Genomic DNA, 16,766 nt, shown 5'->3' on the forward strand with positions numbered 1-16,766 from the left:
AATTCTTGAAAAACAGATTAATCACCAAATCTCGCGCAGAGACTTACAGGCCGCACACTCAGAATCATAACTAATTATACAGGATGGCTATCTCTTACTAACCAGTGTAGTCGTTACGTCTCCCGGTGACTGATGAGAACGTGCGACTCAGCTGGCAATCTGTGTGAAACAGGGATAGCCAGCTTTTGCAGGGAATATTCCACGTCTTGTTCCGGGCAGTATTTACGATGGAAACCTCTTCCACGTACCATGCCTGCCCTTTCTCCAGACCATCGTGCTAGAATTGTGGGAAAAGAAATCAAAACCTTGCAGTTAACACCGGAGATAACCAGGCTGCCCGACTGGACAAAATTAGTCATGGTGGAGTTAGTGAGAGTATTAAAATGCTATGTTGCAAAGTGTAAGAGTGTAGTAGAGCTGTAGCACTTTCTGGGGATGTCATTTGTGATCATCCGTGAACATTTGTGGGGAAATGCCTATATTTTGTGTTGGTTGTACTGGTCCCTTTAAGAACTAGGTTACTCTAGGATATGATAAAGCACATGGCTTCCATTAAATGATTGTGTGACCAGGTTGTCTTGGAGATAAACAACAGAAGGAAATAAAAGGTCAACAACAGAAGTTAATTATAACAGTGTGATTCTGGGTTCAAACAGTTTAGGTTTTAGTTTGGAAAACAAGCTACTTGCAGAAGAGGAAAAGAATCGCTCTCAAAGAATTTAGCTGAAATTGTGACTTGGCTAAAAGGGGTTAAACCATTTGTGAACTGAAGGATGCTGAACAGCAAGTCAGACCTCTCATGTAGTTGAGACAAAGAGAGAGTTTTAGATGCAAAGTTCAGCTCTCAAGAATATTCAAACTAGGAGAGATCTGACATGAAGTGGCTGTGTTTAAGGTGGTGTGGAGATGCCGGCGTTGGACTGGGGTGAGCACAGTAGGAGGTCATACAACATCAGGTTAAAGTCCAACAGGTTTGTTTCAAATCATTAGCTTTTGGAGCACTGCTCCTTCCTCAGGTGAATGAAGAGGTATGTTCCAGAAACATATATATAGACAAAGTCAAAGATGCCAGACAATGCTTAGAATATGAGCATTTGCAGGTAATTAGGTCTTTACAGATCCATAGGTAGGGGTAATCCCAGGTTAAAGAGGTGTGAATTGTCTCAAGCCAGGACAGTTGGTAGGATTTTGCAAACCCAGGCCAGATGGTGGGGATGAATGTAATGCAACATGAATCCCAGGTCCCGGTTGAGGCCGTACTCATGTGTGCGAAACTTGGCTATAAGTTTCTGCTCGGCGATTTTGTGTTGTCGCGCGTCCTGAAGGCCGCCTTGGGGAACGCTTCCCCGGAGATCAGAGGCTGAATGCCCTTGACTGCTGAAGTGTTCCCCGACTGGAAGGGAACATTCCTGCCTGCCGATTGTCGCTCGATGTCCGTTCATCCATTGTCGCAGCGTCTGCATGGTTTCGCCAATGTACCACGTTTCGGGACATCCTTTCCTGCAGCGTATGAGGTAGACAACGGTGGCCAAGTCGCACGAGAATGTACCACGGACCTGGTGGGTGCTGTTCTCACATGTAATGGTGGTATCCATGTCGATGATCTGGCACGTCTTACAAAGATTGCCATGGCAGGGTTGTGTGGTGTCATGGTTACTGTTCTGAAGGCTGGGTAGTTTGCTGCAAACAATGGTTTGTTTGAGGTTGCGCGGTTGTTTGAAGGCAAGTAGTGAGGCTGTGGGGAAGACCTTGGCAAGATGTTCATCTTCATCAATGATGTGTTGAAGGCTGCGAAGAATAGTGTTCTTCAAAGTCGGGGGCGCGACCCGCGGGTGGCTCGCGGGCGGGTGTCGGAAGGGTCGTGGAGCCGTTGTCCGCGGCGCTTCTGATAGCGCAAATCCCCGCGCAGCAGCCGGCTTTTCAGAATGACAGCTCCAAGCGGCCGCGAACATGTTTAAAAAATAGATTTGGCCACGTTGCGCAAGCGCGCACGGTCATCGGCGTGCATGCGCATTCTGCGAACATGTAAACAAAATTGGACACATTGCGCATGCGTGTACGATGATTGGCGCGCATGCGCATTCTGCGAACATGTAAATAAATTCGGCCGCATTGCACATGCGTGCACGATGATCGGCGCACATGCGCATTCCGCGAACATGTAAAGAATTAGGCCGCGTTGCACATGCGCACCCAATGATCGGCGCCGATACACGGGCATGCTATTTTTTTTAATGGTTGCAGTTTTTTGTTTTACAAGTTGTGTGGTGGTTTTTATTCATTTATTTTGTCCATTTAATTTTTTTTTCATTTGTTTTATTCATTTCATTTTTTTATAAGTTTGGGGGGGGTTTATTCATTCTTTTCATTTATTTTTTTTTTACAAGTTCGGGGGGGTTTATTCATTTTTTTCATTTATTTTACTAATTTTATTTCTCTTTTTTACAAGTTCGGGGGCGGAGGGGGGTTTATTTGATAAAAATTTTACAGGACAAAAAAATCAGAACTTTGGACAGATGGAGACTCCATACTTTCCGACACGGGTAGGCTTCACCTTCATCCAACAGGTTCCATTGGAGGGGCGTGTACGAGGGCCAAAGGGACCCAAAACCATTTCCTCCATTTTTGTCAGCAGCAAACAAGGTAAGAGAAAATGGTGGTTCGCGCAGGTCGGCCAGCGTGGGTCGCAAAGGTCGGTCGGTGTGGGTCGCGAAGGTCGGCTGGGTTGGGTCCCGAAGGTTGGCCGGGTGGTAAAAATGGGTCCCCAAAAAAAAAATTTGAAGAACACTGACGAAGAAGACGTCAGTTTCTCCGCTCCGGGGACGTACTGGGCAATGAAGGGTACTCTGTCGATTGTGTCCCATGTTTGTCTTCGGAGGAGGTCGGTGCACTTTTTTGACGTGGCGCGTTGGAACTGTCGATCGATGAGTCCAGCACCATATCCTGTTCGTATGAGGGCGTCTTTCAGGGTCTGTAGATGTCTGTTATGCTCCTCCTCATCTGAGCAGTTCCTGTTTATACGAAGGGCATGTCCATAGGGGATGGCTTCTTTAATGTGTTTAGGGTGGAAGCTGGAGAAGTGGAGCATCGTGAGGTTATCCGTGGGTTTGCGGTAAAGCAAAGTGCAGGGGTGACTGTCCTTGATGGAGATAAGTGTGTCCGCGTTGTCGTGCGGCCTTCAGGCAAAATCGGCGAGCAGAAACTTATAGCCAAGTTTCGCACACATGAGTACGGCCTCAACCGGGACCTTGAATTCATGTCGCATTACATTCACCCCCCCACCATCTGGCCTGGGCTTGCAAAATCTTACCAACTGTCCTGCTTGAGACAGTTCACAGGTCTTTAACCTGGGGTTACCACTATCTCTGGATCTGTAAAGACTTAATTACCTGCAAATGCTCACATTCTAAGCATTGTCTGGCATCTTTGAATTTGTCTATATGTATGTTTCTGGAACGTACCTCTTCATTCACCTGAGGAAGGAGCAGTGCTCCAAAAGCTAGTGATTAGAAACAAACCTGTTGGACTTTAACCTGGTGTTGTAAGACTTCTCACTGTTTTTAAGGTAGCAGAGATGCCCGTGTTGAATCAGGAGGTTGCAACCATAGGATGGTTGGAAGAGATTTGAAGGGAAAGCCTTGCCCAAAGTGAACAGAAGTTCCAAGAAATGTCAACCCTTATATGGATCTTTGAAGCAGTACCCAGACTAAGCAGCTACTCCTCCAATTTTTGATAAGTATCTGACTTGTGTTTACTGGAGGTATGGGTCTAACGGATGTAGAAAGCAAGACACTTTAAAGAATTTGGTTTATATTGTAAGTAACTGAGTTCATTATGATTTTATTATCTTTAATATAACCGACTCATTTGGAATGCGCATATTAGTATTTGGGTCCATTGATTTTTCTGTCGTGAAATTATTTTGATTTGCACCCTGAACTTTGAGATTTCATTCCTTTTCTTAATACATAGGTTTGCAAAACAGAAATTACTGGGGGCAGGATTCTCAGTTTGGGAGAACATCCGGAGCTGAATTGCACCAGGTTTATGTGCGATGCAATTCAATGTTCCAGGCGTGGAATATGAGGGAATCCTGCTACCGGGCTGCCATCTTGAGCGGGTGGAAATATGGACCTCAGCTACAACCTGGAAAAGGGAGAAGGCAATTGTAAGCAAATACAAGCCTGACCTGGCCCTGGTCCCTGGATCAGCATTCTTACTGACCACAAAAACCTGAAGCCGGTTTCCTGCGGCCCTTGAGCTTTATTGCATCCAGTTCAGGGACCGGTGGTGAGGCTGCATGAGGCTGAATAGCTTGAGGTGTATGATAGTGTATGTTATTGGACTAGTGATCCATAGATATCAGTTCACAATCCCACCACGACAGCTGGGGGATTCGATTTCAATTAATTAACCAACACTGGAATAAAAGTCACGATGCCCACAAAATGATTGGATTGTTGTAAAAACCCATCCGGTTCACTAATGTTCTTCAGAGCAGGAAACCTGCCATCGTTACCTGTTTCTGGACTTTTTGTGATCCAGACCCATAGAAATGTAATGGACCCTCACTGGCCCCTAAGATAGTTGTCCTGGGTGTAGTGATAATAGTCAGTTAAGGTAAGAAAATGGGGGCCGAAAAGAGTGGAGTCAGTACTCTTTAGATATGGGTTTGTCTCATGGTGCTGGCTGGCAGAGGGAATGTACACAGAGATGGGGGTGGGGGTCAGATTTGATAGCGAGGCAGGTCCAGTCTGAGCAGGTCACAGCATCAATCAATACCTGTAAGAATGATGTTGGGATGGTCTGGATAAAAGGGGCAATGTTGAAGGAGACGAGTGTAGGCTTGGGGGAAGAGATGGCATACAATTGGAGAGTGAGACGGTCCCTGGTAATGGAGGGAGGTTGAATGGTAATAGAGGGAAGGAACTCAGTGATGTTGGGTGGGTCAAGGGTGATGGGGACGAGCATGAAGTGACAGGAGAGTAATGGCTTCAAGCAAAATCATTACAACGGCTACTTTTTAAAATTATCATAGAATTTACAGTGCAGAAGGAGGCCATTCGGCCCATCGAGTCTGCACCGGCTCTTGGAAAGAGCACCCTACCCAAGGTCAACACCTCCACCCTATCCCCATAACCCAGTAACCCCACCCAACACTAAGGGCAATTTTGGACACTAAGGGCAATTTATCATGGCCAATCCACCTAACCTGCACATCTTTGGACTGTGGGAGGAAACTGGAGCACCCGGAGGAAACCCATGCACACACGGGGAGGATGTGCAGACTCCGCACAGACAGTGACCCAAGCCAGAATCGAACCTGGGACCCTGGAGCTGTGAAGCAATTGTGCTATCCACAATGCTACCGTGCTGCCTCCAGTAGCCCTTGCAGTGTCAGAATTGGAGATCGAATGGGGAGGAGATCGGTGTGTGTGGCGAATGGAGTTTTAGTTGTGGACAGTGGAAGGAATTAGAAATCTCACTGTTCATCAGTTTTATGGGGTGATAGCCATGGGCACACATGTTCTTATCAGATTGTCTGCCTTTTTTCCCCACAGTTCACTCGCTGGGATACCCATGGGTCTCATACGCCCAAAATCCCTGCAACCTCGACAGCGGGACGAGAGCATATGATAAACATGGGCTCTTTCCAGTCAACAGATTTACGAGGATGCTACCAGGACTTGATGGTCTGAGTTATAAGGAGAAGCTGGATAGGCTGGGACCTTTTTCCCTGGAGCGTAGGAGGCTCAGGGGTGATCTTATAGAGGTCTATAAAATAATGAGGAGCATCGATAAGGTAGATAGTCGACATCTTTTCCCAAAGGCAATGGAGTCTAGAACTAGAGGGCATGGGTTTAAGGCGAGAGGAGAGAGATACAAAAGAGACCAGAGGGGAAATTTCTTCACACAGAGGGTGGTGAGCATCTGGTATGGGCTGCCAGAGGCAGTGGTAGAGACGGGGCACGTCCGGTTGCGGTGATGCGGAGCTAAGCCGCACATTCGGAGGATCCCGCTATTTTCAGTCTTTTGGGCTCTTTTAAGGACCCATAGCGGCGCTGGTTGGACTTTTCCCGGTGTGGGAACACATTTGCTGCGCCTATCTGCCGGTGGATGGACTGGACCAGGAGCGGGGCGGTCAAAAAATCGGCTTTGGAGCAGAGAAAGGTGCGAGGCAGGAAGAACAAGATGGCGGCGGGCAAGGAACCGGCAGCGTGGCAGCAGTGGGCGCAGGAGCTGCTCCAGCGCGGCTTCAGAGAGCTGAAAGCGGAGCTGCTGGAACCGCTTAAGGCCTCAGTGGATAAGCTCATGGCGACTCAGGGTGCAGAGATCAGCGAGTTACGGCAAAAGGCCTCGGAGAACGAGGATGAAATCCTAGGCCTGGCAGTGAAGGTGGAGTCGCACGAGGCGCTCCACAAGAATTGGCAAGCGAGGATGGAGGAAACGGAGAACCGCTCGCGGTGGAAGAACTTGCGGATCCTGGGCCTCCTGGAGGGGCTCGAGGGTTTGGACCTGGGGGCCTTTGTGGTCTTGATGCTGAACTCGCTGATGGGTGCGGGGTCCTTCCAAGGGCCCTTGGAGCTGGAGGGTGCCCGTGGCGTGTTGCTGAGAAAGCCCAGGCCAAACAAGCCGCCAAGGGCGGTGCTGGTCCGTTTTCACTGCTTCGTCGACAGTGAGTGTGTGCTGAGATGGGCTAAAAAGGAGAGGAGCAGCAGGTGGGAGAATACAGAGATCCGGATTTATCAGGGCTGGAGCGCGGAGGTGGCGAAGAAAAGGGCTGGTTTTAACCGGTTGAAGGCAGTGCTGCACAAGAGAATGGTGAAGTTCGGCCTGCTACAGCCAGCACACTCTGGGTCACTTATAAAGATCGCCAGTACTATTTTGACTCCCCGGAAGAGGCCTGGGCCTTTGTCCAGGCAGAGAAGCTAGACTCGAACTGAGGATTGAGGGGGGGTTGGAGACTGATGTACATTGTCCAGAGGCTTGTACTTCTTTGTTGGTTTATTTCTTTTTTGGGGGGGCTTTTCAATTATTTATTTCTGTTCCTTTCTCTCTGGTGGAAAGCTGGGGGGCTGTTTTGTAGGCCCTTTGGGACGTGCGCCTTTTTCTTTCCCGCGTTTTGAGTCGGGGGGCGGGGTTTAAGCTGGAAGCTCGGGCTTTTTCCCGCGCTAGAGTAGGAATGGGGGGAAGGGGGGGACTGTGCCGGTCGGGGGGAATGGCGGTTGGGTTACACCGGGGGGGGTCGTTGGGGTGGCGGGAGCAGCCGGGGTCAGCAGGAGTCGGCTGACTTACGGAAGTACGACAAGAGGGGCAACGCAGCTAGGGGGGGCGGGAGTAGGGGGGGGGGGGGGTACCAGGTTGCTGCTGGAAGGGCCGAAGGGGACCAGATGGTGCTGCGGGGGGTTGGGATGGGGATCTCCCACCGTGGGGAACGGGCCGTGTGGGCACGTGGTGGGCCGAGGGAGAGTTATGGCTGACCGGCGCAGAGGGAGGGGAAGAGCCCTCCGATTCGGCTGGTCACATGGAATGTAAGGGGGCTGAATGGGCCGGTCAAGCGGGCCCGGGTGATTGCGCACTTGAAGGGGCTAGGGGCGGATGTGGCTATGTTCCAGGAAACGCACCTTAGGGTGGCGGATCAGGTTAGGCTGAGAAGGGGGTGGGTTGGACAAGTGTTCCATTCGGGGTTAGATGCGAGGAACCAGGGTGTGGCGATTTTGGTGGGAAAGAGTTTGCCGTTTGTGGTGTCGAGCATGGTGGCAGATAGCTGTAATGGTGAGCAGTAGACTCCAAGGGGAACGGGTGGTGCTGGATAATGTGTATGCCCCAAATTGGGACGATGCAGGCTTCATGCGGCGCTTGCTGAGCTGGATTCCAGATCTTGAGACGGGGGGCTTGATATTGGGAGGAGATTTTAATACAGTGCTGGACCCAGCATTGGATCGTTCTAGGTCCAGGACCGGTAAGAGGCCGGCGGCGGCCACAGTGCTGAGGGGGTTCATGGACCAGATGGGAGGGGTGGACCCTTGAAGGTTTATGAGGCCGGGGGGTAGGGAGTTCTCGTTCTTCTCCCATGTCCATAAGGCTTACTCCCGGATTGATTTTTTTGTCTTCAGCAGGGCGTTGATTCCGAGTAGGTGCCGAGTATTCGGCAATAGACATATCAGACCACGCTCGCATTGGGTGGACCTGGAGCTGGGGGAGGGGAAGGACCAACGCCCGCCGTGGAGGTTAGAGGTGGGGCTGCTGTCGGACAAGGAGGTGTGTGGGCGGGTCCGGAGGTGTATAGAGGGGTATTTGGAAACTAATGACAATGGGGAGATGCAGGTGGGGGTGGTCTGGGAGGCATTGAAGGCGGTGGTTCGGGGGGAGCTGATTTCTATTAGGGCACACAGGGAGAGGGGGGAGAAAAAGGAGAGGGAGAGGTTGGTGGAAGAAATGGTAAGGGTGGAAAGGAGATACGCGGAGGTCCCGGAAGAAGGGCTTTTGAGGAAGCGTCGTAGTCTCCAAGCAGAGTCTGACGTATTGACCACCCGGAAAGCAGAGGCGCAGTGGAGGAGGGCGCAAGGGGTGATATATGAGTATGGGGAGAAGGCAAGTCGGATGCTGGCCCACCAGCTCCGGAAGCGGGAGGCGGCGAGGGAGATAGGGGGAAGTTAGGGATGGAGGAGGGAGTCTCGTGCGGAGTGCAAGGGGCATTAACGGAGTGTTCAGGACCTTCTATGAGGAGGTGTACCGGTCAGTGCTCCCTGGGGAGGAGGGTGGGATGGACCGCTTTTTGGACAAGCTGGAGTTCCCGAAAGTAGGGGAGGAGTGGGCGGAGGGTCTGGGAGCGCCATTCGAGTTGGAGGAGCTGATCAAGGCGATGCGGAGTATGCAGTCAGGGAAGGCTCCGGGGCCTGACGGGTTCCCGGTGGAATTTTACAAGAAGTTTTCAGACCTGTTGGGCCCGCTGTTAGTGAGGACCTTAAATGAGGCAAGGGCGGGGGGGCCTTGCCCCCGACGATGTCCAGGGCATTAATTTCATTGATTTTGAAGCGAGATAAGGACTCCCTCCAGTGTGGATCTTACAGGCCGATCTCGCTCCTCAATGTGGACGCGAAGCTGCTGGCCAAGATACTGGCCAGGAGGGTGGAGGATGTGGTCCCGCAGGTCATTCACGAAGACCAAACGGGTTTTGTGAAGGGGAGGCAGCTGAATATCAATGTGCGGCGGCTTCTCAACATCATAATGATGCCGGCGGTGGATGGAGAGGCGGAGATAGTGGCATCGATGGATGCGGAGAAAGCTTTTGACAGGGGGGAGTGGAGCTACCTGTGGGAAGTATTAAGGAGGTTTGGGTTTGGTGAGGGATTTATTAGGTGGGTGAGGCTGTTGTATAATGCTCCGGTGGCGAGCGTGGTGACGAATGGGAGGCGGTCGGAGGACTTTTGGTTGTACCGGGGGAGGAGGCAGGGGTGCCCCTTGTCTCCCCTGCTGTTTGCATTGGCGATCGAGCCCCTGGCCATGGCACTGAGGGAATCGAGGAACTGGAGGGGGATTGTGCGCGGGGGGGGGGATGTGTAGGAGCACAATTTATTGCTGTACATTGCAGATCCGGCGGGGGGATGCCAGAGGTGATGAGGATTCTCGGGGAGTTCGGAGATTTCTCTGGCTATAAGCTCAACGTGGGGAAGAGTGAGCTGTTCGTGTGCATATGGGGAACCAGGAGAAAGAGGTAGGGGAGCTCCCACTGAAAAGGGCAGAGAGGAGTTTCAGATACGTGGGAGTCCAGATAGCCAGGAGCTGGGGGGCCCTACATAGCGTAAACTTCACGAGGCTGGTGGAGCAGATGGAGGAGGAGTTCAGGAGGTGGGATGTGCTGCCACTCTCCCTAGCAGGCAGGGTCCAGTCGGTTAAGATGACGGTGCTCCCGAGGTTTCTGTTCCTCTTCCAGTGTTTACCCATTATGATCCCGAAGGCTTTCTTTAGGAGGGTTAATAGGAGTATTACGGGGTTTGTGTGGGCGCAGAAGACCCCGAGGGTGAGGAGGGTATTCTTGGAGCGAGGCAGGGAAGTGGGTGGATTGGCGCTGCCCAACCTGTGTAGGTATTACTGGGCTGCGAACGTGGCAATGATTTGTAGGTGGGTGATGGAGGGGGAGGGAGCCACATGGAAGAGGATGGAGGCGGCGTCCTGTGTGGGCACGAGTTTAGAGGCACTGGTGACTGCCCCGTTGCCGCTCCCCCCCCGGCAAGGTACTCTTCGAGTCCGGTAGTGGCGGCTACCCTCAAAATCTGGGGGCAATGGAGGCGGCATAGGGGGGAAGTGAAGGCCTCAGTTTGGTCCCCGATATGGGGGAACCACCGGTTTGTACCAGGGGGATAGATGGAGGGTTTCTGAGTTGGCACAAGGTAGGTATCAGGCGGATGGGGGACCTCTTCCTCGACGAGAAGTTTGCGACCTTAGAGGAGTTGGAGGGGAAGTGGGGTTTCCCCCAGGGAATTCCTTTAGGTATATGCAGATTAGGGCGTTTGTTAGGCGGCAGGTGGCGGAGTTTCCGCTATTGCCGCCAAGTGGGGTTCAGGATAGGGTGCTCTCGGGGATGTGGGTCGGCGAGGGCAGGATCTCGGCAATTTATCAGGTGATGCAGGAGGAGGAGGAGGCCTCGGTGGAAGAGCTGAAAGCGAAGTGGGAGAAGGAGTTGGGGTAGGAGATTGAGGAGGGGACGTGGGTGGACGCCCTGGGGAGGGTGAATTCCTCCTCCTCTTGCGCACGGCTTAGTCTAATCCAACTAAAGGTGCTGCATAGGGCGCATATGACTGGGACCAGGCTGAGCCGGTTCTTTGGGGGTGAGGACAGGTGTGGGAGGTGTTCGGGGAGCCCAGCGAATCACACCCACATGTTCTGGGCGTGTCCAGTGTTGGAGGGTTTCTGGAAGGGGGTGGCGGGGACCTTGTCTAAGGTGGTTGGCTCCAGGGTGGAACCGGGCTGGGGGCTCGCTATTTTTGGGGTAGCATTGGAGCCGGGAGTGCGAGAGAGGCCGGTATTCTGGCCTTTGCGTCCCTAATAGCCCGGCCCAGGATTCTTTTACAGTAGAGGGACGCGATGCCCCCGAGCCCGGAATCCTGGATCAGCGACATGGCCGGGTTCATCAAACTGGAGAGGATCAAGTTTGCCCTGAGGGGGTCGGTGCATGGGTTCTTCTGGCGGTGGCAGCCTTCTCTTGATTTCCTGGCAGAGTGTTAGAGGGTGTTCAATCTCAGCAGCAACCTGGGGGGGGGGGGGGGGGGGGGGGGAGACTACGGGTTTGTTACGGGGGTTTGTTCTCATGGGTTTATGCTTATTTCTTTTTCTTGTTGTTAATTTATTGTTTTTGTATTGGAGGGGAGGGGTTACTGTTTTTCTTTGTTGTGATAAAATTTGTTGTTGAAAAATTTGAATAAAAATTATTTTTTTAAAAAGCAGTTAGACAGTTACATTGGCAGGGTGGGTATAGAGGGGTATGGGCAAGTGGGACTAGCTTAGTGATAGTATTTGGGCAGTATGGACCAGCTGGGCCGATGGGCCTGTTTCCATGCTGTTAACATCTATGACTAACAACAGAGGCCGCAATGCCAGCGTCGCCAGCGCCAGAGGGGAGACTAGTTGGGATGTAGTTATTCATGGAAGGTATCGTAGAAAGACGGGCACTGGCTTTTGGCAGTAAAGTTGTAGCTATGATGCAAAGTCTCCCTTTTTAGATGAGAAAGCTTTCTTTAGCTACAGCATTGTCAGCTGACGGCAGGATCTACCATGGAAAAGATTCCCCCACTGCTACATGGCACGTGTTTTGCATGTACGCCATTGGCACTTACGAGCTTTGATTATAATCGAGTGGGAAATAGCAAAGGATGCTTCAGTTATGACCTTGAATGTGGCACACTATTACCAAAATCCTGGCCATTATGAGCAATGACCATAGGGTTCAATTGAGCAAAAAATTCAAACAAAGTTTACAATGATTTGACCATGATTTAATCATAGTTAGATAAATGTGTTCTACACTGGTACCTCTAATACAATGTTCTGGAGCTCCCCAATTTCCGGCCCATAGACTTTAAATGTGTGAGATGATCCTTTAGCGAACTGGAAAGCTACAGGCATATCAGATATTCTCGACACCAACTTCTTGCACAGACGTTTCTTGTTAATTTTTCCTTTTGATCCCTTCATTTGTAGGGAAACCTAACATGGATGGAACAGAATTGGTTGTCATTCGTAATTCCCAAGAAGGTTAGAATAATGCTCCCTCGGCCTCTGTGGACCACACTCAGCATTTAACAGAGCCCTTACATTGTTTATATACACACACACAAAAAAAAATCTATCGCACACCAATTTTGGGCGGGGTGGTGTTTGCACTTTCTCTGCATGTCTCTGTGGGTTTCCTCTGGGTGCTCTGATTTTTGCAAAGGTGCGCAGGTTAGGTGGGTTGGCCATTCAAAATGTCCCCTTAGTGTCTAAAGGTTAGGTGGGGTTACGTGGCCGTGGGCCTAGGTGGGTTGCTCTTTCGGAGGGTCGGTGCACTGTAAGGATTCTATGATTTACTGGGGTTGGATATTCCTCTGTCATTCCGCCTGAAATGGACAGGAAAACGAGGAAAATCAGACGGTGAATTTTCTTGGTGCTTTGCTGCCTGATCTCAATTTTGTTTCTTTTTTCCACCAACAGCAGGTCCAATAATTCCTTATTCCTTGCCTGCCGCAGATAAAGATTGACTCAGTTGGTAGAGCTCGAGGGCGGGATTCTCTATCCCGCCGCACCAGTTTTCTGCTGCGGCGTGCCCCCCGCCAGCGGAGAACCAGCCCCTCATCTCTGAGTCAGAAGGTTGTGGATTCATGCGTCATATCAGGTGATTGCGTACAAGATCTAGGCTGATGCCCTGGCGCAGAACTGAGAGCGTGCTGCCCTGGCAGAGCCACCCTCTTTCAGACCTGACCTCAAACTGAGACCCCATCTGCTCCATCAGATGGATGTAAATGATTCTATGGTAATATTTCATAGGAGAGTAAATGAGTTTCCTGGCATTATTTCCCAGCCAGGAGGGAGGACTGACTCAGGGCACATGCAGATAAAACTCACGAGTGAAGATCTCACAGATTTGACACTGCTCAGGTTAAGATGGTTTGACGTTAGCCCCAGCTCCTGCCATAAATTGAGTTAAAATCGCGTCATGGCCGTTAAGTTTGTAACAGTCTGATCTTAATGTTTCTTGTACACAGGTCTCATTAGCTGCTACATTCCCAATCTCATTTATTATTACAGTATTAATCTGCTTGTTAGAGAGGGTACTGCATAGGACAGGTACATACAATATGTTTCCCTTCTAACAGTTATCTCTTGACCCATCCTTTATTATTTCTCCCCTTGAGATTATTCGTCATCCTATTTTGTGTAGCCTCTAACGTGGAGTTTCCATTCAACTGGACGCTGATAAGAGCTATAGGTTTTAGCAGTCACGTAACCATAGCAACTGTGTTCTCACTCCTGTCACAATTGAAATGGGGCGGAGCTATAAACAGCATGGCTTGGCCATATACAACCCAGAGTTTCATCTGGTGTTTGTATCTGCAGATCTGATCTAAAGGAATCATGTAAACATTTGACCAAAAGAAGCCTTGAAAAAGATTTGAAGAAGTTAGATTCCATGGGTCTCTCATACCGATCAAAGCACAGTTCTTTGCACCGGGTTTTCTAGTGTTGATACCCAAAATGTTCTGTGGTAATCGGTTGCCATGGAAGTATCACAGAAGTCCAACTCAAAGTGATTCCCTTGGAAGGCACGCCTCAGTAAATCTCAGTAACTCTCAATGGAAGTCCTCGAAAAGATACCATGGAGTCAAGTCTGAATAGTATTCCTGCAGTCAGACCCAAAACAAATCTGAAACAAACCTGAAGAATTCAAGAGCAAAATACCACGGATACTGAAGAACTCAAATCTGGATAGCCATGCAGTAGTCATAGCCCTAGGGAACCCTATAGCAGTAAGTTATCGTGGAAGTCCTGAAGAAGTCATGGACCATGGAAATCTGAAGAGAACCAGGCTACGTGGCAGTAAAATGGAAACCAGTTCCAATGGGAGTCCAATAGAATTCAGGCCGCATGGGAGGTCTGATGAAGTTAGGCTCCCAGGAACTCCAAGAGAATTAAGTCCCCACTGGTGTCCAACAGAAACAAGGCCCCAAGGAAGTCCACTCGAAACAAGATCCCACAAAAGCTCAATAGAAACAAGGTTCTGTTGTTGTCCAATAGAAACAAGACCTCATCATGGTCTACTGGGAACAAATTCCTATGGGAGTCCACTAGAAACAAGGTCCCATGGAGGTTTGATAGAAATGAGGTCCCATTGGTGCCCAATAGAAACAAGAACCTATGGAAGCTCAATAGAAACAAGACCCTATGGAAGCTCAATAGAAACAAGGTTCACTGGAAGTTCAACAGAAACAATGCCACATTGGTGTCCAATAGAAACAAGAGCCCATGAAAGTTCTATGGAAATAAGATCCCATGGAAATTCAATGGAGACATGGCTTAATGGAAATCCAGCAGAAACAGGTGGTTTCCATTACAGTGGTCGTCCAATAGAAACAAGATCTGATGGTAGTCCAATAGAAACAAGGCCCCACTGGTGTTCATTTGGAACAAGATCCCATGGGACTTCAATAGAAAATAGGATCCTTGGAAGTTCAATGGAAACAAAGTCACACTGGTGTCCAATAGAAACAAGATCCCATGGAAGCTCAATAGAAACAAGGCCCCACTGGTGTTCATTAGGAAAAAGATGCAACGGAGCCTCAATGGAAACAACTTCCAATGGAAGCTCAAGTGAAACAAGATCCCATGGAAGCTCAATAGAAACATGGTTCAATAGAAATCCAATAGAAACAATGCCCCACATGGGCCAGATAGAAAAATTATGGTCCAATAGAAATCTTGCTGGCGACAAATGCCATCATAGTTCAGTAGAAATGAAACCTGAAGAAAACCAAACAGCTGTTATACCTCGAAGGAGACCTGCTGTCCATTGGAATCTTGACGATGATCTGAAGATGACAACTTTGGATCATCCTATAATTGTTAAGCCCAAAGAAAGTATTGTAGAGAACATACCCCACTGCAGTTCCACGGCAGTCAGGTACGGAGAAAGCCCTGGAGAGCTGCAAAAAATTCACAATCTGGATTGTCTTCTGCCAATGAAAGATTGTGAAAGTTCTTTCAGAACTGAACTCAGTAAGGATCATATACCAGTCATACGTAAATTTAGACCAGAATCAGTCAAAACTGAAAGCAGTAGCCCAACCGTCAGATCTCATTGGAGTCCTGGTGAAGCTGCAGCAATTTCAAATCTCAATACCTATTCAGCAGTAAAGCCGCTAGGGACTGATTTAACAGTCAGCCCAGAAAATTGTTCTCCGCAAAACCCGATGAACATGAATGTGAGCTTTCCTGCCAACGTCAATTCTAATCTGATTCTTCCTGGAGTAGATTCTAAATGGGGTCTCAGAACCTCTGGAGGAGGCAAGCCTCCAGTCAGTCTTGAAAATAACGTAAAGGAGCCAATTACGGAAAGTCCTGCAATAGTTTGTTGTCCTATTTTAGATATGTTATATACTAATTTTAGTGAAGATCGGGTGGCATCAGAAACAAAAACACAAGGTCCATTAGAGGTTGAACTCTATGGGAGGCCACCAGAAGAAGTTCAGCCTGAAGAGGGACCTAAAGCACACTTACCTTGGGAGACTCCTGTAGCCGTTAAATCACAACAATATCTGAAGCATGACATGCAGAATTCAAATATGTATCACCATGCAGTTGTCAATCCCCATAGCAGTTCTATAATATTAATAGGGGCTCCTCAAGAGGACCTGAATAATTTAAACATGGATACTTCATGGGCGATGAGACCTGGAGAGATTCTTGCAAGAACTGAAGCCCACTGGAGATCTGTAGAAGCCCTGCCTCAAACCGACACTCCAGCTGTAAAATGTGAACATAGCGATCCAAAAGTTACACCTGGAAAGGGCCATGTAACCATCAGGCCCTTTGTAAATCCTGAAAACAATGTAAGGAAGTCAAGCTTAGATATTTCAGCAGGTGTCAGATTTCATGGCAGTCCAATAGAAATCAGGACTGAAGCGCAACCTAAAGAAGCCAGAACTCAAAGGTGTGCAGTGACAAACCAAGAATATCATACACAAGATTTCATGAGAGAAACAAATCCAGTGTCAATCGAAACTCAGAAGCTTCCTATCGACCTGAGATATCATTGGAGTCCAAAGGATGACACAGAAAGTTTAAAATTGCAGAGTACCATCTCAAACAGATTCCAAGGGAATCCAGTGGATGTCCAACCTTTGACAGATGATGTACTGGTTGGGCACTATGAGACTCCTGTATCAATCAGATCTTGCAATGGTCCAACAGCAGTCACCCCTCATGACTGCCCTGTTACAATGCCACATGAAGAAAATGCTGGAGAAGACCTGAGGAACTCAGATTGGGATAATCATGTAAAATATCCAATGAATCTTCTAGGAGTTGAATCTCAAAGGTGTTCTCTCAACCTAAGTCTTGAAGAGAGTCTGTCAATTTCCAGGTATCCAGAGATTCCTGAAGATAACCTGCAGCAGCCAAGTTTCATTTGGCCTACAGATTCTTGGATCCGTGGGAATCCTATAGCAGTCAGACCAGGTGTGAGTTCTGGGAACAACCTGGAACACTTAGAGTTACACAGTCCTGTGGAC

The 16,766-nt window shown here is 49.3% G+C and overlaps 1 protein-coding gene across 1 annotated transcript in view; it reads right to left on the reverse strand.

Annotated features, from left to right (window-relative positions):
* Positions 1 to 16,766, reverse strand: part of LOC119963948 (lipoxygenase homology domain-containing protein 1-like) — a 282,480-nt gene that overhangs the window by 222,443 nt on the left and 43,271 nt on the right. Inside the window, 2 exon segments of the mRNA XM_038793391.1 lie at positions 103 to 277; positions 12,034 to 12,207. Coding sequence (XP_038649319.1) covers positions 103 to 277; positions 12,034 to 12,207 — 349 coding nt within the window.

This window comes from Scyliorhinus canicula, chromosome 3, assembly GCF_902713615.1.
Source record: "Scyliorhinus canicula chromosome 3, sScyCan1.1, whole genome shotgun sequence".
NCBI lineage: Eukaryota > Metazoa > Chordata > Chondrichthyes > Carcharhiniformes > Scyliorhinidae > Scyliorhinus > Scyliorhinus canicula.